At 43.4% G+C, this 25,952-nt stretch overlaps 1 protein-coding gene and 1 long non-coding RNA gene across 10 annotated transcripts in view; one reads left to right on the top strand and one right to left on the bottom strand.

Moving 5' to 3' along the window:
• The first annotated feature begins 4,163 nt into the window (after positions 1 to 4,163).
• Positions 4,164 to 25,952, top strand: part of TFAP2B (transcription factor AP-2 beta) — a 33,774-nt gene continuing 11,985 nt past the window's right edge. For 2 of the 9 annotated variants that reach the window (XM_038133141.1, XM_038133140.1), the window contains exons 1-6: positions 4,164 to 4,589; positions 8,415 to 8,441; positions 9,755 to 10,213; positions 15,309 to 15,369; positions 23,029 to 23,103; positions 23,368 to 23,587. In XM_038133141.1, the coding sequence (XP_037989069.1) occupies positions 4,509 to 4,589; positions 8,415 to 8,441; positions 9,755 to 10,213; positions 15,309 to 15,369; positions 23,029 to 23,103; positions 23,368 to 23,587 (923 nt within the window). In that variant the 5' untranslated portion in view covers positions 4,164 to 4,508. Of the gene's footprint in view, positions 4,590 to 6,043; positions 6,288 to 8,414; positions 8,442 to 9,754; positions 10,214 to 15,308; positions 15,370 to 23,028; positions 23,104 to 23,367; positions 23,588 to 25,952 lie in introns of those variants that run through there. The other 7 variants (XM_038133142.1, XM_038133143.1, XM_038133146.1 and 4 more) reach the window with 6 other exon arrangements.
• LOC119699517 lies at positions 10,230 to 23,022 on the bottom strand. The gene is made up of 3 exons (XR_005256455.1): positions 18,591 to 23,022; positions 13,680 to 13,758; positions 10,230 to 12,615 (listed from the first exon to the last, which is right to left on the bottom strand). It is a non-coding gene; the product is annotated as an uncharacterized LOC119699517 (long non-coding RNA).

Raw genomic sequence — 25,952 nt, 5'->3', positions numbered from 1 at the left:
AAAGTCCCTCTCCAATCCAAATTATTCTATGATTCTGTGAAAAACCCTGGTTATGTCTGGAGATGTAGCAGGAAACACAGATTTAACAGCAAACATAATGGAAAGCTGGATGTTTAAGAGAAGAGTCTTGATATATTTCACAAAGAAGAGGTATAAAGTGCTCTCTAAAGCAATGATTTTGTAAATCCATTAGTAGGCTGGCAGTAAATTTCAATACACCTGCAATGCAAATTGAAAGCTTTATAATTAGAAATAAGCTTTTAAATTAAAAATACTGATTTCTGAAATACACGTGAGAGCATACAGAAGAAAAATATTAGGAGAAAAAAAAAGAGCTGGTTTGGAGGAAAATGTACCAAACACGTTCAAAAAGCTTGGATTTCACCAGAGCTCGGAAATCTGCCCTTCTATGAGCTCAGCGAGCAGCAGAGGGCGCTGGGATAAACGGATTTCTTTTAAACTCCAGCCAACAATACGGATTTGCTGGGAGTTGGATACTGAGGGAGATAGACTTTATTTATAGAGATCCATTATAGATTTAAAAGGCAGAGCAGGATTTAAAGCCCATTTCTGAAACAGGGCCTTGATTAGGGGCAGGCAAAATTAAAAACAAACATACAAACAAACAACAATAATTCTGGAAAAGTATATGAGATAAAGGTAGCATTATTGAATTAAATTTTTTTTCGAGTTTTCAACAAAGTAGACATCCTATTATTGTGGGTTGTCTCCCTCCCAGGACTATTAACAGATATTTCATTGGGATAATTAGGATATTCAACCTGGTCTGTATTCTCACTATTCTACAGTGAGTAATACTCATGGTATCGAACATGGGGTATAGACGATTTATTCTGATTTTAAAGTAGAGTTTGAAACACCGAATGGCCTGTTAATCAAAAATCAACATAAATAAGAACCTGCAACTTTATCCTTAAGGAGGAAATATTCATATCAGCATCATTTTTAGCAGAGGAAATATTTGGGTGTTTGTAATTCCCAAATATGGACCTGGATCTCTTGGATCAAGTACAGAGTAGAACACAAAGATGCTCTGAGGATTGGAGCAGACAGGCTGAGAGAAGGCACCAGGGAGACCTTAAATCCCCTTCCAGTGCCTAAAGGAGCTCCAGGAGAGCTGGAGACGGACTCTGGACAAGGGACTGGGGGGACAGGACAAGACAGAATGGCTTTAAATTGAAAGAGAGGAGAATTAGAATGGGTATTGGGGAGAAATCCTTCCCTGTGAGGGTGGTGAGGCTCTGGCACAGGCTGCCCAGAGAAGCTGCGGCTGCCCCAACCCTGGAAGTGTCCAAGGCCAGGTTGGACGGGGCTTGGAGCAACCTGGGATAGTGGAAGGTGTGGAGGGGGGGGGGGAACGGGAGGATGTTTCAGCTCCGTTCCGAGCCGAGCCGCTCCGCGGCGCCGCTGCGGGAAGCGAGTCCCCATCAGAGGGCGCCGCTGCCCCGCTGAACGCGCGCCGAGCTCCGCGGGCACCGAGCGGGGAGCGGGGCCCCGGGCACGGCCGCGGAGAAACCTAGCCCTAACAATAATAATGATAAAAAAAGGAAAAAAAAAAAACAAAAAACAAACAAACAAACAAAAAACACCGCCACCATTTATGTATTTATTTATTTATTTATTTATTTATTTATTTATTTATTTTATATGTATATTTATATATTTTATATTTTATATTTATTTATATTTATATATTTATTTATATTTTTTATATTTTATATGTATGTATGTATGTATGTAGATACATATGTAAGCATAAACATATGGGTGTTTTTTATATATATAACATATTCCTTTGCTGTCATACCTGCTAAGCTGAGGCTGCACCGCTCAGCTCACCGCTGAAAAAAAAAAAACCCGGTGTTTTCCTTGGAAAAGATTGGAAAAGAGCGATACAAACTGCCGGGAAAGGACTGGTTTTCCCCCGTTGTTTTTTTTTTACTTTTGAAGGTACGGGCTGTAGTGGTCAGTTTTGGGTAGGTGTGTCGCCTCTTGGACACAGGGTTCATTGCACGTGTGAGGGATAAATCGGTGCAAGTGTTGCTGCGTGGGATTGCTGAATTAAACTGGTGGCAGCTGCGGGGGCGGGGGTGCCAAACAAGCGCAAAAATGAAATGTGAAGAACCTTACTTTTCCCAACGAACGCCTGTTCTTTTGTCATGTTTTGCAAATGTAAGACAAATGTAATAATAATGGGGTTTAAAAGTCAGAATTGACTGTCTGTACTAATATGTTAGAAGGAGACAGTGGACGTCAAGCCTATTTTAGAGGCTTCTTTTTTCACACCCCTCCTCTCCCCTCCCCCAGCTCGCAGAACGTATTTAATTCAGGGTGCCACGGAATTGTGAAGCATTAGCCGTCACGAAGCTCATTCGCTCTGCCCTGTGCCAGCCTTCATGACTCAAAGACTTCCACAAAAGTGATGGCAAACTGTCCCTTTATGAGCTTGGTATTTTTCTAAGAGGGTGATTCAGATCTATAGGTGCGTAAGGATGGCTGCACGGGTATCTCCGCACATCCCCATGCAAACAGCTCACATCCTTTCCCCTTTTTCAGCATTTTTTTCACCCTATTGCCTCAGTTGAAATGATCAGTCCAACCCACTCAGAGATGCGCCCTTTTTCTGCTCCTCCTCAGTGCAGCACTGGCTGTGCTGAGAACAAAACCTCGTGTCTGCTTTAATAACTTCTAGCAAGACCGTCGTCCAGCTCCTGCTGTAATATCTGGCTGCTATTTGCCTCTTGCCTTTTGTGGGTTGAGGCTTTAGGAGAAGATGCACACTGCGAAATGGGGAGGGGTGGCAGGGTGGTGTAGAAGCTGAGGGGGAAAGGATGAATTTATACTTTCTGCCTTAATTTGAGGCCAAAGCGAACAGAAAAAGCAAAGCCCACCCTTCCCACCAGCCAACCACACTCCAGCAAATGTGTCTCCTGATGAAGTTCTCCTCATTTCCGAGATTTTATATATATATATATATATATAAGCATCTTTACCTGTAGGACCTTTGAAAGTACAAAGGACACTGTGCACTTTCCCATAGGATCCCGTGCAGAATAACAAAGATTTGTAGGAACCTTATAGGTAGAGCTTGGAATTTCCAGAGACTGGACCTTGAATTCAGAAACACCTTCTTTCTCTCTGTCTCTCTGCCTCTGTGCCTCTTTTTTTTTTTTTTTTTTTTTTTTTTTTTTTCCCCATCTTTTTTCCCCTCCTGGTGCACCAGCCCACTGCAAAGCTCGATTGTTTCCTTTCAAAGGCAGAGATGGGCTCTGCTGCCTGTGTCGGCTCTTTGCCGCACAACGTGTTAAAAAAAATCGGACAATGCGAAGGAAGGTTTGCCTGGGGAAAAAAAAAAATAAATAAAGGTTAAAACTGGTCTAACTCCTCCTTTCCCCTTCCAAACCGAGGGCTACCCGGGAAATGCACAAATCCAACTCTATTTTTAATCGTTTTCTGAAAGTAGCAAACGCTATTCAAATGTGTGCACAGAAGGGTTTGCAAAACTCCTGGTTTTTTCCCTTTATTTTTTCCCCATATTAAGTATTTCTAAGTTATAAAATATACAGTCTAAGCCTGAAGTCTAAGGCTTTCCAGTGGAAATTCTTGATCTAAATTTGCTCCTTTTAGATTTGCTTGAATGTGCTTTGATGAGACGCTGTTTTGGTGTTTAACTGCATATGAGAGGATAATTTGGATAATTTCTGGACATGTAAATAAAAGCATATTGCATGTGGGGAAAAGCATCATATCTCGTTGTAAATGATGAATCGCTTAGTGCAGAGGCAACTTTTCCTTTATTTTATCATAGGGAGGATTGAAAAAAAATATTAATTTAATTTCTATCTATCTAATCTATCTATCTATCTATCTATCTATGCATCCATCCAACCATCTACTAAAATAGCAGATGTATGCACTGCTTAATGTGTGCATTTAATCCCTCTATACCAACATATATATGTGTAAATGTGTAACTAGATTCACATATATGCATTTAAATACACTCCCATACAAACTAACCAGGTTAGAGTGCACATGTACATGTGTAACATGCAGTCTCCATGTGCCCACATGTGGAAGAATATATAAAATTTACATATCTAAATGTGGCAACTAATATGTCTGTACATGGGGAAAAGTTGCCTGTTCAGAGATGTACATGTGTCTGGGTGCCTGTGTGTGTAAATGTGTGATGGTGCAGCTCTGTGTATGTATATGTTTTATATGCCTGCATATAAGTCTCTATATGTGTGTATATGTCTATATCTAGCCACATATATGTCTGTAGCTATATGTAACTGTGTAACAGATAATGTTTTTTACTATCCGATTGAGGTAGGCTTCTGCAGCCTATTGTTTCAGACAACAGATATAAGTTGCGATGGAAGAGGAACGTCGGATTTGGTGTCTGTCCCCCATTTCCAATTATAGATGGATCATTACAGACAGAGAAGTACTGAGAATCCAGACATCTGCTCTTCACATGAATGCACTCACCTCCTAGAGAACAGCCTGCCATCATGCTCTGGAAACTGGTTGAAAATGTCAAGTATGAAGATATCTATGAGGTGAGTATATAATATGCATATGAGTAAGAGAGTATATGTATATTTAAATATACATCTAGCATATAGGTACAGGCACGGCTCTATATAATGCATATATAGCTCTACATATACATCCAGGCAGAAATAGAGACATACACCAGCACACACGAATATAGAGACGGGAAACAGAGAGTAAATGCTTAAATGCTTATTTATTTGCATATTTGTATTCAGCATGCCAAGTTCTAAACTTTTTTAATTTTTTTTCATGGAAAAGCTGCTTGATGCGATTTAAAACATCAAAGAAATGATCTAGGGATTGGAATGAGGCAACTTAAAGGCAAGAGTTTGGTTGTTTAGACCTCCAATTATATATAATTCGATTAAATATGGACAAATGTTAAGGAAAATTTTTTTAAAGAGAGAAAAAATAGAAAAGAAACACAATCCGGTATTCAGGGACTGGATTCATTTCTTTCTTTTATTTTTTATTTTGTAATTCCAAGCTCAGATCAACCCGAATATGGATTTTCTTACTATTGTTTTTTCTTGTTTTCACAATCGGATACGTTTTTTACGGCTTTTTAATACCTCTACACCAACAGATAAGATGTGCATGTGTACATACACTGGCACTAATTGAGCGGCACATACATTCTTGTGCGTGTGTGAGTTCACACACCCGAACCGACACAGGCAGAGGCAGCTCCGCATAGTCCGCGGACAGGAAAAGTTGTGAGCTTTATCCAGACCTTATTTTCGAGGTCAAAAAGAAAACCGGGGGGGGAGGAAAAAGAGAAAAAAAAATCACAGCTCAAACACTGCGAAACCTTTCTTAATTTTGCACGGTTTCTTGAGCCGGATCTTTCCCAAACGGGCTCCGCGAGTGTGTTCCTTGTAAGTTAAACCGGCGTGCGGGATTTTCTCAGAAACGAGGGGAGGGGGAAAAAAAAGGAAAAAAAACTGAAAAGATGAGTGAGGATGGCGCTCCACAAAATAATAATCTATTTTTTTTCTATTGCTTCTATTTTTTAATTGAGTGGGAGGTATTTGCACGGCGATCATGGGGGGAGATTTTCAGACGGGCGCAATCCGCCACCTCCGGAGCGGGAGCTGCTCCGAGGGGAGGCGGCCGGGCAGGGAGCGGGGACCGGGAAGGAGCCGGGGACAGGGAAGGGACGGAGCATAGGACAAGGGCCGGGGATGGACTGGACACTGAGCAGGGAGCGAGGATCGAGCAGGGGCTGGTCAGGGACTTGGCAGGGTCTGGGAAGGGGCTGGGGATCGAGCAGGGATCAGCGACGGAGCAGGAACCGGGAGTGAACAGAGGCCGGGAAAGGACTGGGCACTGAGCAGGGACCGGAGACAGGCTAGGGGCTGGGAATCGGACAGGAGCCGGGGTGGGACCGGACAGCCACCGGGGACCGGGCAAGGAGCGGCCAGGGGCCGGGCGCCAAGGAGAGAGGGGGTACCGAGCGAGGCTGCTGGGCAGGGGCCGGGGATCGGGCAGCGGACGTGTACTGGGAAGCGGACGGGCAGCACCCGGGCAGGGCTGGGGATCTGGCGGTCGGGAAGCGGCCGGAGCCCCCCGGGGAAGCGCCGTCGGGGCCGCCCCGTCCCCAGCCCCGCCGCGCCGCCCGCAGCCCTCCCCTCCGGGAGCGCCTTGGCACTTACAGAGGGGAAACTGCCGGGAAAAGCGCAGAAAGAGACCGAGGGAAGGTACAGCTCCGGCTGCTCCCGGCCGGGGAAAGGACGGGATGGAGGGAGCGGGGAGGGGACGCGCCGGCCGCACGGGAGAAATGTCTCACTCCCAAAAGCTGCCGTCAGGCTAATTACCATCGGCAGAAAACAGCATTTGCAGAAGGAGCAGAGAATGAGCACACACGTGTGTGTGTGTCTGTGTGTGTGTGTGCGTGTCCCCGCGTGTCCCCAGCCCGCTAAGCCCTCGCTGCTTTTCCCTCCCCATCTCCCGGCACAGCCCGGCCATTGTCTCTGCCCGCAGCAGCAGGCGACAAAACATCTCCCGTCCCTGCTGCCGAGGGATGAGGGCTTTTTTTCCACCCTGCTTTTGATGGGGGGTTTTAAGGGGCTGTGGATTTACGGACACCCACGTTCGTAGATTGCCGTGGGAGAGAAGAGTTGGGGGAGAGGTTGGGTGGGATTTGGCCGCGGGCAGGGAGTATCCTAACCTGGGGATGCGCTCCAGGGCATTTTGTAACGTGCAGCCTCGCCAAAAAAAAAAAAAAAAAAAAAAAAATTGTGAGTCCTGAAGCCCTCTAGATTTATGTTAAAAATATTTCTCTCTTTTTTTTTTTTCCGATGTATAATTAACAACACGATGGTAGAGGCGTCTCAGCCACTTAAACTGAATCTGTTCTTAAAACAAAAGTGTGTGTGTGCGTGTGAGTGCGGGGGGGGCAGCTCTGGGAAGTGTGAGTCTATTTAGGAAGGAACGTAAGTTGAACTTTAACAGAAATGGCAGACAGTCCAGTTGAACGGGTTCCTGCAACATCAAAAAGGTTTTATATCGCCCCTGGTTTTGCCTCAAAACTATAAATTTACTATCCTTTAGAATTCACTCCATGCATTTCACATTTGGGTGGAAATCGGGAGATCTATGTACGTATATTATTTTTTTTTTCATATCAGGCGGTAGAAAGATGAATCAGACAAAAAAAAAAAAAGTGGAGCCCAACAATGCAGATTCAAGTATTTATTTGGCTATTGCGAATAAATATGATCTGTAACACACACCAGAAAGGCTTAATCTTCACTGTAAATAGATGTATGTGCAGTGACTGCACGTTTCTTCTTCCATTCCTTTAAAAATTACCAAAAAAAAAAAAAAAGCCTCCTTTTTCTTCATTATTTGCTTAAAAACCCCAACACCAAACTGCAAGAACAAAAGCACCAAAGGCAATCAATTCCTCACATTAGGAATGTATAATTAAATATATATATTAAAAGGAAAAGGAAATATACTTTTCTCCTCTTCTTCTTCTTCTTCTTCTTCTTCTTCTTCTTCTTCTTCTTCTTCTTCTTCTTCTTCTTCTTCTTCTTCTTCTTCTTCTTCTTCTTCTTCTTCTTTTTCTTCTCTGCCTCAAGCATTGCTTCATCTCGCTTCCTTGCTCCGGCTCAGCACTCTCCACTTTCCGCATCTTCCTCCGCTCGAGTTAATTGAAGTTCTGCCTCTTCCTCGCTAAACTTTTTCCCCCCTCTCCCTCTCCCCAAACTCTGCCTCTGCCAGCCCCCCTCGTCTGATTACATCTAGTAATTCTCCACTGAATGAACGTCATTTACAATAGTAGGGGAGCTCTCGAGCTGGCTGCCAGCTTCACGCTCCATTTGGTCCTGCATTCTCCCTTTAAAGTAGTCGTGTAATATTAATAGTCATGAATATCAATTATTATGAGGCGGTGTAGAGAAGGAAAGGGAGGAAGGGGTAGCGGAGCAGTCTGAGCCTAGCCTTGGGTTGAAGAGGATTGTATTTGGGAGCTCAAAGGCAAAAAGAAAAAAAAAAAAACAACAAAAAACCAAAACCAACAAAAACCAAAAAAAGAAAAAAAAAAAAAAAGGAGGAAAAAAAACCCCGAGAGGGAGGGGTAAATCATATATGTAGATAGAGGTTTCCAGGCTCGGTTTTGGGGGCACTGGTCTTTTTTTTTTTTTCCTTTTTTTTTTAACCTTTTTTTTTTTTTTTGATGGATAGACTTCGAAATATCTCAAGCTGTTCTCCTGTGTCCAACACGTCCCTTTGCAGATCTCCTTGATATTTTTTCCCTCCAATTGTTAGTATTATCACCATTATTTTATTTTTAGCTATTACAAGACTTTTTTTATTTCCAGATGTTAGTCCACACCTATTCCGCCATGGTGAGTTTGGATCCATGTTGTACTAGAATTGCATGTTCTCTCTCTCTCTCTCGATCTGTTGTGTCTCTCTCTCCCTCTCTCTGTCTTTTTAAACGCCTTTGGCTTGGTAATTTAGCACAATAATTGGAGGAGGCTTGCAGCTGCTTCTCCCTTTTTGCATTGTGTGTTCCCGATTTGAGCTAGGGGAGTCTGGGGGGGAGAGCAGGGGGAAAAAGAACTTTTTTTCCTTGTTGTTTTTCTTTTTTTTTTAAGCCATGTGTGCCATTGCTTGTGGGGGTTTGAACTACACTTTGTGGAATAGATATTTTTCTTGTTTACTTTAACCTCGCAGCTTCAGTGCGTTGGAGTTGGACAAAACTCCTCTACCACCTTTTCTCTGAAGCCTCTACACACTCCCCCCACCCCCTGTCCCCCCCACACACCCCAAAGACTTTTCATTACAATTAACCCCCACCCCATTCTCCGGAATATAATATTGGAAAAGGAAACAAAAGACACTGGAAGTTCCTGCAGAAATCATAGCGTCTGGATGTTCAATACCGATGTTTCATTTTTATTTTATTTGATTTTTTAAAAATATTTTTAAGGGGTAAACACCCTTTAAGCAAAGATTGCCTGTAATTTTTATTTTGGCTTTCTTTCTTTTTTTTTTTTTTTTTTCCTTCTTTTTTTTTAAATTATTTTTCCCAAGTCTATTTTCAAACAACTTCTCACCTCGGAGTTTTCCGAGAAGTGCAACTTTCTTTTTGGGCTTTTCCACGTGAAAATGGGTTGGTGATTTTGAGTTACAGGACTTGACCAGAGGGGATAAACAGATGCTGGGAAACTTCAGGCAGGAGAAGGGGTGGGTTGTCTGGATAGACGGGTGGTTTGGTGCTCTTAATTTTTTAATGTTTTCTTTTTCCCCTTTGGTTTGATTTGAGGGGGCTGTGGATTGGGAATTATTCTACTGGTCTGAAATTGCAGCTCGTATATGTATTTGGAGCACTAGTCCTACATTTTTAATTATGACATTTAGCAATTCTCCCTCACACCCCCTCCCCTTCCCCCTCCTTGATAGTTCCTGGGAATAGACACGACGTGGGTGCAAAACATTGGAACATTTCTAATAAGTGGAGGGAGAAGGGGGCACATCTGAATCCCACTTTCCAGCTGTTTACATCCTATTTTATTTCATTTAACTCCGGGGTGGGTTTGTGACCCTTTTGATTTTTCGTGGGATTTTTGTTGTTTTTGTTTCTGAGGAGTTTTTTCTAAAAAAGATCCTCTTTTTTTTTGTTGTTGTTGTTGTTTGTATGTCGTTCCGCTTGTAGGACCGGCATGATGGAGTGCCCAGCCACAGTTCCAGGCTGTCCCAGCTGGGATCCGTCTCGCAGGGACCCTATTCCAGCGCTCCTCCGCTCTCTCACACCCCATCCTCGGATTTCCAGCCGCCTTACTTCCCACCCCCCTACCAGCCTCTTCCTTACCACCAAAGCCAGGACCCTTACTCCCATGTCAATGACCCCTACTCCCTAAACCCCTTGCATCAGCCCCAGCAGCACCCCTGGGGACAGAGGCAGAGGCAAGAGGTGGGATCAGAAACCGGGTCACTGCTGCCACAGCCTCGGGCCGCCCTGCCCCAGCTCTCGGGACTGGACCCCAGGCGGGACTACCACTCAGTACGGAGGCCAGATGTCCTCCTGCACTCAGCTCACCATGGCCTTGACTCCGGCATGGGGGACAGCCTTTCTCTGCATGGCATCGGACACCCAGGCATGGAGGAGGTCCAGGTAAGGCACCGCGTTTCTTTCTCCTGGGCAGTGCAGCTGGAGCCCCCGTCCCTGCGCTAGGAATGGTCACTGAGGGATTTCCAGCAATATTGCTGTGGGTTGCCATCCTTTTTCCACACCGGTTTTGTAACTGTGGTACTCCCTCTCCCTCTATTTTTTCTTTTTTTTTTTCTTTTTTTTTTTCTTTTTTTTTATAAGAGAATTTATTTCCTCGCCGTCACGCACAGGCTCTGCTTTATAAACCCTCCCCTACATGGCAAAGCAGCAAAGTGCAGGGGGAAGGCAGACATGCTGCTCTAAATATTCCACGTGTTTCAAAAGCTGGCAGAGTTCAAGCTTGGCTTTTCAAATTCCAGTTATTTCCCATGCAATCTCATCTTCCACTCCCCTCCACCCTCCCCCTCCTCCCCCCAACCAATTTCCTGCCGTTCAGAGATTTTGATGAAACTGTCGAATTAGTACATTTTTCATCCGAGAGGGAGGGAAATTATAAACAAAACCCAAATCAAAAGCAATAACTGGTGATCAGGAACAAGTCCCTTGTCCGTCCCCCCACCCCCTTATTTGTTAGGTGTGCTTGGTAAGGTAGCGCTGATTTTAAATAGTTTCATTCCCTCTTTTGGATAACAAAGGAGTTTCGCCGGGCTCAAAGCACAGTATTTCCCAGCTTTCTTCCATCCCACGCGAAACTCACCATCACGTGTTATTCCCTAAAAACAGAAGGACCCTTAACAGCTTCGCTGCTGGGGCGGTCTGCACCTTGCTGGAGCAGGGCATGGCCAGCCCCTGGGGACCCCCGAGGCGGGGGCTGGAGCCTCCAGGGTCCAAGTCCTGCTTCAGGCTCTCCTAATCGGGATTTTGGGGGTTCCCCTCCATGCGTTTTTATATTCTTTCCCCCCAAATTTCTTTATCATATATCATATCTGTATATGCATTTAGTCTTGGTATAGATAAAAGTATGGACCACTGAACGAAATAACGACTTCAGAGTCGCAGAAAGGGAAAAAGAAAGGGGAAAAGAGGAGCTGGGAAGATAAAAAATAGCCGTGAAAAAGGATGCTGCTGAACAAGAGAGGAATGAGCGGCAGGGAAGCGGAGAGGATGCATTGCTTTGGCTTGAGGCTTGTCTTAGGAAAATCCCCGGGCTTTGCTGGGGCGAAATGTTTTAGAAAAAGAAAGATTTTGCTGTTTGGATTTGCTCCTGCCTCCGAGCTCAGTGACCGTCGGGTCGCTGCTTTCTGCGGGTTTCCGAGGTGGCTTTGAGACCTGGGGGCAGCCCCTGGCCGCCGCGGGTGCGATGCGCAGGTCTGGTCTCGCATTCCTGGCTCAGACAAAGTGGTTTGCAAGTCAAGGCGAGTTTTACCTCTGTGCATGCAGAAAGCAGATCGCTCTTCTCCTTTCTCTCTGCAGCCGGTAGGCGTTAGATACTGTTTGTGCCTGGATATTTACACTTTCCCCAAAGAATAGCCGGCGATTGTTGTGTTTTTGTCAGAAAGAGAGTAAAACAGAGGAGAGGGAAGGAAAAGAAAGAGATAAAAAGAGAAAAAAAAAAAAGATAAAATGTAGAAAGTACGGAAGGAGAGAAGAAAAGAAGATAGAGAAGAGAGGGAAAGGAGGGGAAAAGATGGGGAAAGAAAGAGACATAGAGAAAAGAAAGGAGAGAAGAAATAATAGGAAAGAAGGAGCTCAAATAAAGCAGCTCTCCACCAGTTTTCCAAGAAAACATCCCTTCTGCGGAAGGGCACTGCACTGGCGGAAAGTGCCTCCCCCCGATGCTCCCAGAGCAGCGAGGCCACCCGCGGCCACCCGCGACCTGCTCGCCGGGGCTGGCGGGGCCAGAGTGGGTGCGATGGGATGGGGATAGGATGGGACAGGAGAAGCTGCGGACCTGCAGGGCTGGGGTTCTGGTTTGGGGTACTGAGACAACAGGAAATGAAACAGGCCCTTTATTTCTGAAAGTTTGTTCGCAGGTTGGGGGAGGAGGGGAAGAGGGAGAGGAGGGTATCCCAAGGAGAAACACGTGAAGGAAGAGGTGTCCAACTTCAAGTTAACGCAGGCAGGAGGGAAAGCAGCCCAAAACTCGCTGCTGCCACTCAGCATTTTCTATTCTTGTCCCTCCACTAGTGACAGATGAAGTTGGGCAGTTTTCCATCTTGATATTTAACGTGGATTTATTCTAGATTCGAGGAAGCTTTTCTAGCAACTGTAATTTTTATTCAGCACATTTCCACCATCACTAGATATAATTTTCAGGAAGGGTTTCAAATACTGGATTTTTTTTTTCTTATTTCAGTTGTCCAAAGAGTTGAACGGATATCTAGATGTACAGTTGGATAAAGAAGTTTCTCTTTGCTGTAGCTTATGCGTGTCTGATCAAATATGTGCCATGAGAATGGGCTGGGCTGAGGAGAAGGAGACAGAGAGTGCGTGACAGAAAGAAACAGTGGTTATTTTATAAACACCAAATCCAGTCCATGTGTGAGCCATTGTCCAGGGCTAGAATTAAGTGATTGTAACACGATAGCGCTCTGTTATTGTAAACAGGACACACTGTATTGCTATTGCTGCCCCTCTCGAGAGGAGTTTTCAATCCACGATTTACAACCTTCAGTCAGGGAACAGACAAGCCAAGACCTACTTATTGAACAAAATTTTGCATCATCTGATAGGGACTCTGAAAAAAAAAAATCCACCATTGCACCCCCAGATATTTTTCCCACCAGCTGGGTTAAAGTAGGATTACAGTAATAAAGGATTCGATTACGGAAAAATGGAGGGGGAAATTCAGATTCTGTAGAGTCTTTGAAGGAAAACATGGAGCTCAGTTTTTAAGGTTTTCACTCAGAGGTATCCACAGAAGTTGAATAAGGTGGTTATAGGTAGTACTTAGGAAGCTTCACGTTATCAGATTATTGGAGGAGGGAAGGGAGGGGAATCTTCCTCTCCAGATTTTCCGAGTATATCTGGAAACTCATCACCTTTCCCCTCCCTGCACACACACCTCCGCTCCTCCTCCTCACTCACGCTGCTACTACGTACTAGCTAGAGACACGGAAAGTTAAGTTGCACCAAAACACCCAAGTCTCTTATAAAGTAACCCCTGGTATCACTTTTAACTAAAGAAGTCTAGTAATTAAAAGTCTGAGTTGTTTTTCCACGTTTCCGCATGCAGTCCTAATTAAATCTTTACGATCCTCTCTGTGACTATTAACTGCCAGCATGCTGAGCGAATATCCTGTACAAAAACCCAGCAGGAGGGCGTAATTAGATAGAAAATCAGACAGGAGTCTTCTCATTAACTACAACAACTAACCCACGTTGCTGATGGAGCGAGCTGAGTGCACGCACACGCATCAAGGGTGCGCGCAGCCATCGACTCCAGACACAAGGTGAGATAAGGAGGAAAGATGGGGAAAAAAAAAAGAAGAAAAAAAAAGAAAAAGGGAAGGTGATGTTTCACGTTTACCTTCGTTTCTGTGCCATCGAGGTGCGCCACGCTGCACTCCAGCAGGCTGCAGGATTTGCTCATCATCCCTCGTTGGGAGCTGCTCAGGGAAAGGAGGGAAGACTTTGTAATTTTATTTTGTGCCCTTTAGGTATGTAGGCTATTGATTATGAGAGAGAGACACAGCCATGCCCAAACACAGCACATAAGGCACCGCTCCGTGTGTGAGCTCTTTTGAGGGTGGATTCAAGGAAAATGAAAGGAAAGCTCTCATAGAAGATATTGTTCCATCGTATTTTGGGGAGATGTAATTTTCTCCTAAACCACATTCCATCTGGACTGTCTCCGCTGAGCACAGAGACGGAGATAAGGGCCGGATCCGAATATGCTCAGCTTCCCGGCATAGCAAAGATAAAGTTAAAATCATGGTGAAGTAAATCATTGCTTTGCTGGAAAGGTGCTTTGCTTATCAAGGAAAAAGGTGACAACTCCCCAAATATGCAATTACACTGAAAAACCCAAGCTCTTTAGTAGTAGTAATGGGAAAGATAAAACAATAAAGCCAAGAAACCCAAAGGTCCCCCTTTACTTCAGAATTTACCCTAAAACGGAACCTGTCAGAATTCTGCTATAAATTGTTCTTATGACATCTTTTCTTTTTCGGACATGCCTTTACTGTGCCGAACGCAGACTCAGCAGTAATTTTGGTTTGTTTGGGGGGGTTTTTGTATATCCCACTTTCGTTTTGAGGAGTGAAACCCAACATTTGCTGTGTCCTCTGCGCCCGTCTTTGTTCTCTTCCCTGCTAAAGAAGTTAATGCCATAATAACAGGTGTGCTCCTCGGCAGGCTGAAAAGAAAGGGGGGGAAAAAGGGAGAAACAAGGCTTTGAAATTCGGAGACTTTTTTTTTTTTTCTAGGCAATCAATTTGATGGTTCATACTTTTGATAATGTGTATTCCTGCTCCTCCCTCCCCGTCCCCACTAATTCAGGACATGGAAGCAACCTCGGGAGCTGTAAATCTCTTTCTGCTCGTCCCCTGTACGATGTGGGCGTTGCACTGCACTCCGAAAGGCTCAGGCTTTAATTAAAAGTCCATAATGTAAACTATGATATATAAAAAGTAAATGGCCCTTGAATTAGTAAGATGTAGCAGGGTTAAACAAACAAACAAACAAAAAAAAAAAAGAAAGAAAAAAAAAGGAGGAGGGGAAGGAAAGGGGAGGGAGCATTTAAGTTGTCCTTAATCGTGTTCATTTATGTCATGCAATAGATCTTGCAGATGTTGCCAAATTGCCACATTTTCAAAGGAAGAAATATAAAGCTTTATGGAATGCAAAGAAGTCTATGTGATATCTATGTTTTATAAGATAACAAAACCAGTATTGCACCCCATATGCTTCACACCTCCTTTTGTTTTATTAGAAGACTATGTAATTTGTAAGAATTTAATTTCCTTGTCGATTGGGGGAAATAATAATAACAACAACAACAATAATAATAATAATAACAACAATAAAAAAATTCCTCCTCCCCTAGTGAATTAATATAAATGGAAATAACAGGGACTCCAGTTTGGAATGACATGATTTATGTACGTGATTCTTTAATATCCAGTCAATTTGAATAGTGATGTTTTTATATTCACAGTCAGTTGAAGATGCCAATAACAGCGGTATGAACTTATTGGACCAGTCTGTCATTAAAAAAGGTATGGATTATTCCAACAAGCTAGACAAACTTTTACTGTGTAGCGATATCTTCATGATATATTTTGACTTTGGGGCAATGAATTTCTCCGGGAAGCAGGCACCCGTGGCAGCAAGATGAATAGTTGATTGGATCAGCAGATAGAGTGAAGGGATAAGAGATGAGAAAGGAAAAGTTTATGTACCCGCCTCCCCCGCCCTTCAAAGGGTTTAATTACACGAATGCTCTCTAATGGGGCACCCCGTGCTCCGATGCAGTTTCCACCGCCCCCTTCCCTCCCCTTCTCCCGCCGATACTCTTCGCTGGGGACCCCTTGGCTTTTAATGGGGGAAGGGGTTGATTCCCTTTGGGGCTTAAATGCATTTCCCAGGCGAATCAAACGTGGAGAGGAGAGAAAGAGATGCCCATGGAAAGGCAGACTCAGCCCCTTCCCGCTCCCTCCAAGATTCCCCCCTTCCCCCAAGATTCCCCCCTTCCCCGTGCCCATTTTTTACATCTTTCTACATATGCGCCCATGATTTAGTGTAACTGCAGAATCACCCCATACTGTTAAAGCGAATGTGATATTAACAAATGTTTGCAGTCTCTCGTACAGCTGTAAGCAAAATAATTAACTAATTAAACTAATTAAATGTAATTACAATAACTCATTTTGGGCGTATTGCAGCTGCTTAATTTTTTTACATTTCTCTGACAGTCACTGGAAGATGCTTGGCGATTAGTGTTGTGTTATGCTGATAGACATTAAACAGATCACACGCTGCAAATGGAGGGAAAGCTATCTTTAATTATCTAAGGAGTTTCTATTTCTAGATTCAATTTTAAGTACCAGAGATGAGGTTTGAAAACGCTGTCCCTTATGCTTACTATCAACGGCACTTATCTCCAGGACCTTGTTATTTGTCAAATGCGCACAAATAGTTTAACAGCGACGATTTTCTAGGATGTAAAGCAAAATAACAGGGAGGGTGTTTATGTAAAATGTGTTGAAGGCAGCATGAGGTCTTTCCGTGTATTTATTGTTTGTTTTGTTGTTGGTTGTTTGGGGTTTTTTGTTTGTTTGTTTGCGTTTTTTGGGTTGTTTTTTTTTCTAATTTAAATATCCATGTACGGTCTCTTTCACACACAAGATCAAGGTCTGGTTATTTGAGCGAGGACTAATGAAAACTTGAAGACCATTTGACAGCACCATTTATGACTATTGATTGAAATGTCGAAGAGTTTTGGGGTTTTTTTAAGAAATAGAAAGTTACTTAACTTTAAAAAAAAAAAAAGTTGGATGTTTCTGCTGTTTTGGTTCCGTTTGAATGTTTCTTGGTGTTTATACTCAAGGTCTGTAACCTGATGGTTTCTGGTTGTATTTTTAACTTTTTTTTTTTTTTTTTTTCTCACTCTCCTCCCTCTTCCCCACCCCCTCTTGACACCTCATACACTCCCTCTTGGGCGCATTTGATTAATTGGCACTTGATTTGTGGTCGAGGGACTCCTTTCTAAGGTGGTTCCATGATGGTCTTTCGCAGAATACACAATCCAAAATACTCTTTTTACTTCCCCCCCCACTCTTTTTCCTTCCACACACAGCACGCCTGTGTCTCTCCCTCCTTCAGCTGACGAGGACAGCGGAGACATTCCCTGTGCCTGCTGGGTGGTGCAATTAGACAGCGAGTAGCACTAGAATGTGAATGCCTGCAATTATTATGTATTAGGTGGAGGTTTTTATGTGCATTAGGCATATATTTAGGTGTGCTTCGTGTGTGTGGGCATTGCAACGGCCCCAGATGGAGCAGCTGCTGCCTGCAGAGACCCAGTCCCATCTAGGTGGGATTACTTGTGCCTATTTGCAGCCAGCAGAGATACTCTGAGTTAACACATGATGAACAGGAGACACATGCTCTTTGGAAATGAGGTTACTAAGAAAGAGCCCGAGATGCATTTGCAACTCTTTAAAAGTCACTGTAGCAGCATTTTCTTCCTTAGAAGTAAGGCTGAGATCCAAGAACCTTTCCGGCATAAAGGAATATTGTATTATTTTTTTCATTCCTTTATTTTAATTTTTTTTTTTGTACAGCAAGTTTCGTGGGTGCAGAGGAATAGAAATGGGTAATAAATAGCAGGTCACATTTGTGGCAGTCAATATTTAATCAGGACGAGGGAAGGAGCAGCACAGCATTCAGTATCAATTTCGCTTTGTTCCCTGCAGTTTGTAGCTGTGAGGGTGTACTTTGAAACAAGAACAAGTTATTTAAACTCCGTGAGTCGTTCTTGCAGGCAGATGGCACGGATAGGTACACAGACACGCAGGTATTGACAGATTTTTGAGCAGTAGAGCACTCCTGTGGCTCATATTCGGTAGATGAGGGTGGCAGGGGGTCTGCTCCACCCCATCCTAGTCCAGTGCCTAAAATTCTTTCATTGCAAAGTAGTGGGAAAAGTATGATGGGGACTGGAAGCCTAAACTTAATTATATCACTCAGGCTGTTTTTTGTTCCTTTATGGCCTCTGAGGCTGCAGAGGGAATTATCTCTCTATGCAAAAGGTTTGCCAAAATATTAAGGAAATTATATAGGGATTCATACACGGCTATTGATTTACCTCATGTATCGATCCCACACAACAGCTTACATATACCCAGGCTCTTGTTATGTTTGCCATCCGAGCTTACTTGACATTTCTGAAGTAATTTAGTTAAGAGGAAATGAGTTGTTCCCAGTAGAGAGAGCAAACGAGTGGAGTGAAGGTAGCCAGCGTGATAAATGGCTCTTTCATTTGGAGATCTCCAGAGCTCGTTTAAGGCTAATTTTCTGTATTAGCCCCCTTTGAGCTATTAATGCAATAGGCAGGGACCGTGGCCCCTTGTCTCTTAGCTCCCCATTAGAGCGAGCATTAAGCTACCAAGCCTGAGCTCCACCGTGGTGGTGGTGGCGCTGAAATAATGAAAGGTGCTTTTTAAACTCCCCTAATCTAAACTGGCAGAGGGTGGTTAATACGATTTGAAGGGGGCTGGTCAATGAACAATCAATAAACTAATAACGAGAAGGATGCGGTACATTAACAGCCTAAAAATCCAACGAGACATTAAAAAATCATCTTTAACTCCCACTTCCATTAAGATTTGGGTGGTGGAAGTGGGGGGGGGGGGGGGAGGGAACCAGATAAATCATCAAGATGATAATAATCACCAAGAACATTAATATCAGATTCAAGTCAGCTTTCAGAGCTTACCGGCTGCCCGTTTTGAGGCCTTTCTCTCGATTTTTGCTGAAATGAAGAGAAGGTTTGCCACGTGCCAGGTTTGCCAGGAATAAAACATCGGGTCCCCTTGTCAAATGCTCATCTGAAATTTCCTTGGCACTCTCTATAGTGAAAGAAGTTGCCTTCCTGCAAAACCTCACATGGCCTGAGTCCCAAGTTAATTTTTTGTGACTCTGGGGCACAGTCAGTGACCTTAAAATTATTCTGATGTATTTATTTACTTTCAGCTGTTTCTGACGATGGTCTGCACACTCACATCTGATTTAGCATGAAAGGCCATTTTAACTTGAAGACCTTAATTCAAGGTCTCGCGAACATGCTCCGTTGTTCCTCCTATTTTAGGGAAACACATGAAAGAAGGTGTCTTAACCTTTTGTTTTTAGCTGTTAATAATCCAGCACGAGTTTCCTGCCCACCCCTCGGAACAGCTGATCAATGATTAACTGAGAACCACTCTGGCCTCAGCTTTTCAGGTGATAGATCTGGGGCTCAAGAGATGCTGCTTCAATGCCGCTCGGTTCCGTGCTTATTCCCGGGTTACCCACTGAACCTGAGGATCCCCTTTAATTAAATGCAAAACAGTTCCGAGGGAATACATTCCACCTTGAAATTCAGTCCCAGCTTTCAGGGGACGGGGACTGCCGTGGGGAGAGGGGCTGGAGGAGAGCAGGGGACGAGGGGGACAGAAGGAAATGCGAGATGAACGCGCACTTTTTGTGTTTGTTCCTTAAAATTAAGATAAGATCCGAGTCTCTTCATTTTCAGCGTCTAAGACGCTGCTCCCGGACGTTTTAGGTTTGGCTACTGAGTCAGACCGAATCATCACTTACAGCAAAGTCCTGTTGTTAGCATGGACAAAGAAATTCTTACTCATTTAAAGCCCAGGCAGAGTAAAAATTTGGAAAGTAGTTTGATAGTTTATTAGTAATTAAGTTACCCACGACGTTTTGTAGTAAGAAATACGAGAAATATTTCTTCTGATTGATAATTTAACTGACTGTTCGACTGAGATATTATTCAGCTGGATTATTGAAATGATAGCCATAGTTTAAACCCTTATTGAACAGCTGTTTGCAGGACGCAAGTCTATTATTTCTTTAGTTTTACTGTCGTCAAAACAGTTTTTTTCACCCCCGTCTCCACTTGGCGCGTTCACATTTGTGCGCATTTTCACACGTTTGTGGCGAGCAGCCCGGCAGAAAACCACCACCAAAAAAAAAGAAAAAAAAAAAAAAAAAAAGAAAAAGCCTAAGACTTAATATATGCACAGAAAATTGTAAACATGTAAAGAACTGAAAGCTTCACGCTGAGTTTCGCCATGCTCCATTTCCCCACCATTTCCTGCTGTCGTTCTAAAGCGATCTCACTCATCTAGAGATCCCGTTTGCAGGAACAGTATGCTTATAATTACTAACAAATCAAGCGGCTACTGTTGCTCTCCCGGTTTATTGATAAGCTGAAGAGAAATGGAAGGGGGAGAAATGACAAAGAGGCTGGAATAAACCACAGGAGGAGAGAAAGGGAAAAAAAAGAGGGAAGAAAAAGAGATAAAGGGATGGAAAAGGAGAGGGGGGAAAAAAGAGACAAAGAAGGTAAATAAGGAAAAAAAAAAAAAAAGAAAGGAGAAAGCAAAGATTTTGAAAGGGGGAATGATGTATTTGCGAGTGCTCACACACACGCAGCAAGTAGAGTTTGGGAGTGAAAGAAAATCGAACAGTTTCTGCTGGGGATGACAAGAACTAAATGGGATAAAGTGAAGCAGGAGCGGTGGGGACGCTGCGTGGATACGTGTGTGTTATTCTGTGTCATTTCAGCAGTGGTGGCAGTCCCTGACCAACTGGGGAAGTTGACATTGGCTAAAAATACACTCAGCATTCGGGTTTATTTACATACGCGCAGGGATTTGACACGTGCAGCTGCACGCACGGACGTGGAGATCTCCTCAGCCACAAAAGCTCCACGTTCTGTTATCTCTGCTGATGTCTGGGCTGTGTCTGAAAAGCTCCAGCCATGATAAACATATAGATATGATATAGATAGAGATAATTCATTCCATGGCAAACACTTTTTTTGAGGCAGCATTAGGTAATTTACAGAAGATATAGAGCCTAGATAGAATAGATCTCTCTGAAGCTATGAAATTGCAATAGATATGCTTACACCGCCTGGCAAGACTCTCAAATGGGTTCCGAGCTATCAGGCTGCAGCTGATGGGCTTGTTCATACCTTCCTTTTCAGGGAAACACTGCTAGGAAAAGAAGCTGAGGAGCTCTCAGCATAGCAGGGAAGGGAGCCAGCCTGCTTCCCAAAAGCAATTTGCAAGGGGGGAAAAAAAACACCGAGCACGTGAAAATCCATAATTCAAAGGTTAACTAATGTAATGAGTGCTCCAAAAGGCCAAGGCGAGCGGGGTGAGGTACATTTAAGCATTGCACGGGTCCTTCTCTCTTTAGTGAGTTTGGACTAAGATCAGATGTTCGTGGAATTGCTGCCTCTTGTTTAATTTCTCAGTTCACTGGACAGTGACCTGATAAACTGGTCACTAAATATAGCCACGGTAAAGGTGTACTCGAACCGCAGAGCCCGTGTGTTTGTCCCAAGGAAAAAAATGCCAGCCATGAAAATCTGGTGGCACTGTGTTAATCCAACTTTTTTTTTTTTTCTCTATTTTTTCTGATGCTTCACTCAGACAGATCATTGTGCATGAAATAAGAGATCTATTTATGTATAAGGAGGGGGAAAATACAAATACAAATTTTTGGTCTGCTGGTACTGCCTCTGATATACAAACGAGTCTTTTCCTATAGAATCAATGGGAAAAAAAATCCTAATAATAGCAACAAAAGCAGGAGCGGGCCTCTAACTCTTTTATAACTATGTCTGAGCCATTCCCAAACTATTTGAAACCACCTTTATGAGCTGCATAAAGTGCCTAACTAAAAATATTAGAAAAATAGGAATCCATTTCACTTTCCGATTCCCTGAAGTCAAGCCACTCAAAATAATTTGTTTATACTGGAGACTACGTACAAGGCATACGAAGCAATATGTATATCTGAAATCGACATGCCTTTTGGTTTTTAGCTGTTATAGAGCTTTTATTGTGGGGGTCTGGTCTGGCAGTAGGAAATGATCTGCAATAAAAACAGTGAAACACGGTTGTGTCTATTCCATGCACTGAGGTTATAAAATTGGCAATTGCCCAGTAGTTAGCACTTGGTAATATATTAGGATACCCGATCTTATTGTTTAGCAGCTCCAGACGACTTAAATATCCGCTCAAGCCTAATGGTTTGATTCTCCAGATATGTTGCAAATAAACAGGGCTTTTATGACTTAACTGACATGTATTATAACTACCTAAATAGCTGGCATATGTGCATAATAGAACCTTATTATTTGCCGAATTGGTTTTGCAATTGATTGAGTGGAAAGGGGAGATTGTGGAGCAGTATCTGCTTGAAGAGGGTGTGTAATCAATTAGTCTTCTCCTCTGAAACATGCCCGCTGGACTGCCAGGGCTCTCCCACCAGCGAAAGCCCCAATTTCAGCGTATATTTTCTATACGGAAACGCGTGTTGCCGCGGATCCGAGAGGAAGCTGCAGTAGCAGCTGTCGGCTCTTATTAACTCCTGCATAAAACATACCTTAAGTATGGTTTGTTATCAATTACTTGCAGAAATGAAACAACTGGGAAAATGCAGCGAGGCTCCCTATAAATTAAAGTGATTGGGTGATTGATTAGAGCACCTGCTGTAAATCATAACAGTTACACACAATTATGAGGGAGTTATTTAAGTTCATTTGTAAACAAAATTCATGTCACGGGGGAATTGCTCTCAGTTTTAGTTCAACCAATTTTTTTTTGTTTATTTCTGAGTGTGTCTGGTTGCTATTATAGGAATTTGTTCGTTATAATCCCTTGGTTACTCTTAAAATAACCTCACTGGTTTCTCAGAGAAAAGAAATACTTATTTTTATCTTGGAGAGAACAACATGGTTTTATTTTGTTTAGTTTCACTTTATCATTCTCCTTTTACTTTTCCCTATAACTACCTTTAAATACATGTTGCAGTAACTAAATCAGTTTTATTTAGGGGTAGGAGAGTTCCTTCTAATTCACGGACAGCACAATATGATCAGAGTGGAGAGCACCACGGTTAGACTAGATCTTTTTTTCCTGGTGTTCATTTTTCTGAAGGAAAAGACTCATTTTATTTCATAAACCAGACTTAATAAAAACACAAAGCAATAACAGAGCTGTCTTCTCATTGCTGTATCCTCCAGCCTTGATACTTATTTAAGACAGCAACTCCCTTTGTGTAGTGAATTTATTCCTGGCTCAGCTTAGCAGTAATGGAAACATTAGCCAAAAAAAAGTAAATTTTCCTCTTTTTTTCCCCTCCAGAAAGGCGCTGTCCGTTGTACAAAAGGCATCGGGGGGCTCTGGGTGAGACACAGGCTCAAACCCGAAAGTTGCCAGGTGCTTGCCAATATGTATTTTATTTCCCAATGATCAAACCCTGCATAGAGGCTGTACTGTACCACCCTTCTCTCCATCCATCATTCATGGAGCACTTTCCTAGAGGTTGGGGGAGCAGCACCCTTTAGGTTGCTGGAGGTAGCCAGAGATTCAAAACTCCCTTTCATTTTGCTGTTCTGTGCATGTCAGAGAGACTGTGGTTATCCTGTGCTCCTTCGTGGCGTGATGGTTTCTCTCTCCCCTCCTCCCCTTTTCTTTCTCCAGTTCCGGTTCCTCCAAAATCTGTTACTTCTTTGATGATGAATAAAGATGGCTTCCTGGGTGGAATTTCTGTCAATACCGGAGAGGTGTTTTGCTCTGTACCTGGCCGCTTGTCTTTGCTTAGCTCAACTTCAAAGTATAAAGTAACTGTGGGAGAAGTTCAGAGACGCCTTTCCCCTCCAGAGTGTCTGAACGCATCCCTCCTAGGAGGAGTACTTAGAAGGTAAGAGGCTGGGGCAAACGTGTGAATGTGTCTGGGCCTCCATGCATGCGCCAGAAACCCTTGGTCAACAGCACAGATGATTTCAAATATGCATTGATCCTACTGTCAGAGCCTGTGTGTGTAATGCTGGTGATAAGGCAAAAATATGCTGTGTTCAAACTTTGGGATGAATATATGGAGAGTAGGGAAATATTTGGCCTTGTTTAGCCACAAATGAAGGAACTGAGGCAGAAAGATTTTCTCCTTGTCCATGCACTTTCTGTCTTTTCTCCTCCTCACACATCTCTCTCAGAAAGTGGACAAAACAAAATGCCCTGACGGGCTTGTTTCAGGCTGAACAGAAAGTATTTCAGGACCTGATGTAGTTCTAGGGATTTCCTAGATAAACCCACGAGGGTTGCTCTTTACGGCAGTAACGATCAGGCAATTATGTCAATTATGACACGTGGTGTCACACAAGTAAGTGGCAGGGATCTGACGGGCAAACTGTAAGGTAGGCAAGTACCTGACTAAAGAAAAGCCACCAACAGGTAGCTCTGAAAGACAGAAACTTAGTGCTTCACTCAGAGAAAGTTGCTGCAGATCACAGCTGGTCTCGAGGCCTTTGCTGCTTAATATTTGTGCAAATCACCCACTAATGTCCTGGTGGGTTTTGCTTAAGACCTCAAAATAGTTGGCATTGTTGGTACTGAAGAAAGTAGGGAGCGAGGAATAACCTTGAGGTTAGGTTGCCACTCCATCATAACAAGTGGGAGACTGGGCTTTTTATGTAGAAGCAGCAAGAATTTCAGCTCTGAGGCCATTAGCTGGAAAGGCTAGCAGGGAGAAAGGGCTTTTTCTTCTTGGCAGTGCCTGAGGGGCTGTGAATTGTCAGCTCGGCTTGTCTGTAAGAAAGGTGAGCTCAGGCTCTGTCTCCAGTCACAACAGGGGAGAAGCCACGAGGTTACAGTATGAGGTACCAGTGCACACACTCAGGCTGAGAGGGTACAATATTTAATTTTCTGTGTGTGAGGTAAACACCAGACTGGAATAAAAGTCATAACTTTTAGACAGGGACAGATGCATGCAAACTGACAATGCATAAACTCAGATTTAAAAGTTGCTAATCTGAGGAGAGGAAATATCTTGAAAGATCCTGCAGCAGCAACTGGGATACGCTGGCTCTAAGGTGCTTTAAAATAAAGTCGATATTTGGGGTTCCCGCCTTGCCCCCGCAAAAAATTCAGAGATGACGTCAAGGGCTCTGGCTCCGTGTCTGGAGATGAGTGGGAAAGTTCTGCCACATGCGGTCAGTCACCCAAATATCCACGTGAGAATTAGGGTCTCCTAAAATAGCTGCTGTTCCATGTGAATGTCTGTAATCATTGTTCAGCTGCCAGGGAGAGCAGCAGAGATTTTTACTTACAGATGCAAACCTGCCTGCTCCTTCTGTACAGCTACAAATGGAGCAGGGAGAACATCTGAGAGATGCTCTGTAGAAAATATAATTACCAAGGTAAAGAAGCATTATTATTGGACTTCAGCAGATTTCTGGACGTGGCCCAAGCCATAATTATTGGCTGCTGCTGACTTCAGTTCCTATCTTGAATCTAAATTTTAAACAAGATTTTGGTTTAGAGCAGATGAGACGTAGAAAGCTGCTCTCTTGCAATTCTGCCATCCAGCCCTATTTACTTCGATATAAAATAGTGGGAAGCCAGTCTGGCTTCTCTGTAGTTCCCGATTTCCTTTCTCCCAAGTGCGAGTTCTAATTCTTAAACAAATTTTAGGTAAGAATTAGGAGATAGTTGGGATAGACTTGGTTGTTATAGGTGCCAAAACTCTCCCTAACTTCGCAGGTGGCAAGATTTCATCCCTGGGGGTTTACATATGTATGGGCGTTCGAACAATAGCTCTGAATTTCTCACTCACCCTTTTATTGCCCTTATCAGTAACCTCCGACAGATATTCCAATCTTCCCCCAGGCAATCCATTCCCTCTTTATAACGCACCCTTGCCTCAGGTGAGCTCTTCCTCTCAGCATCGCCTCCTCGCACGAGAACGCACCCACAGGCGGGAAACAGTTTAATAAATATTTCCCTCCTTTTCAATTTATCCACAGGCGCACACACCCGCCCTTCGAACTTTTCAGATTTATTTATTTTTTTTTTCATCCCCTCGTTTTATTCTGGCTCTTTCCTGGAATAGCAGAGGGTTTAATCCTCCTCTACCTTCCTGCCCATCCCTTTACTACATCTTAATACAAGTTGGTATCATACCCACTTGCTCTCTAGATCAGAACCTTTCCATTAATTATTGCTGTTTGGCGTTCTTTGATTTCCCTGGATAAAATCGGGAGAAAAATTGGGTTCATCCCCACTTTTAC

This window comes from Motacilla alba, chromosome 3 (genome assembly GCF_015832195.1).
Source record: "Motacilla alba alba isolate MOTALB_02 chromosome 3, Motacilla_alba_V1.0_pri, whole genome shotgun sequence".
Taxonomy (NCBI): domain Eukaryota; kingdom Metazoa; phylum Chordata; class Aves; order Passeriformes; family Motacillidae; genus Motacilla; species Motacilla alba.
Note: the sequence above shows the minus strand (reverse complement) of the source record. Positions and strands in the feature narration are given on the sequence as shown.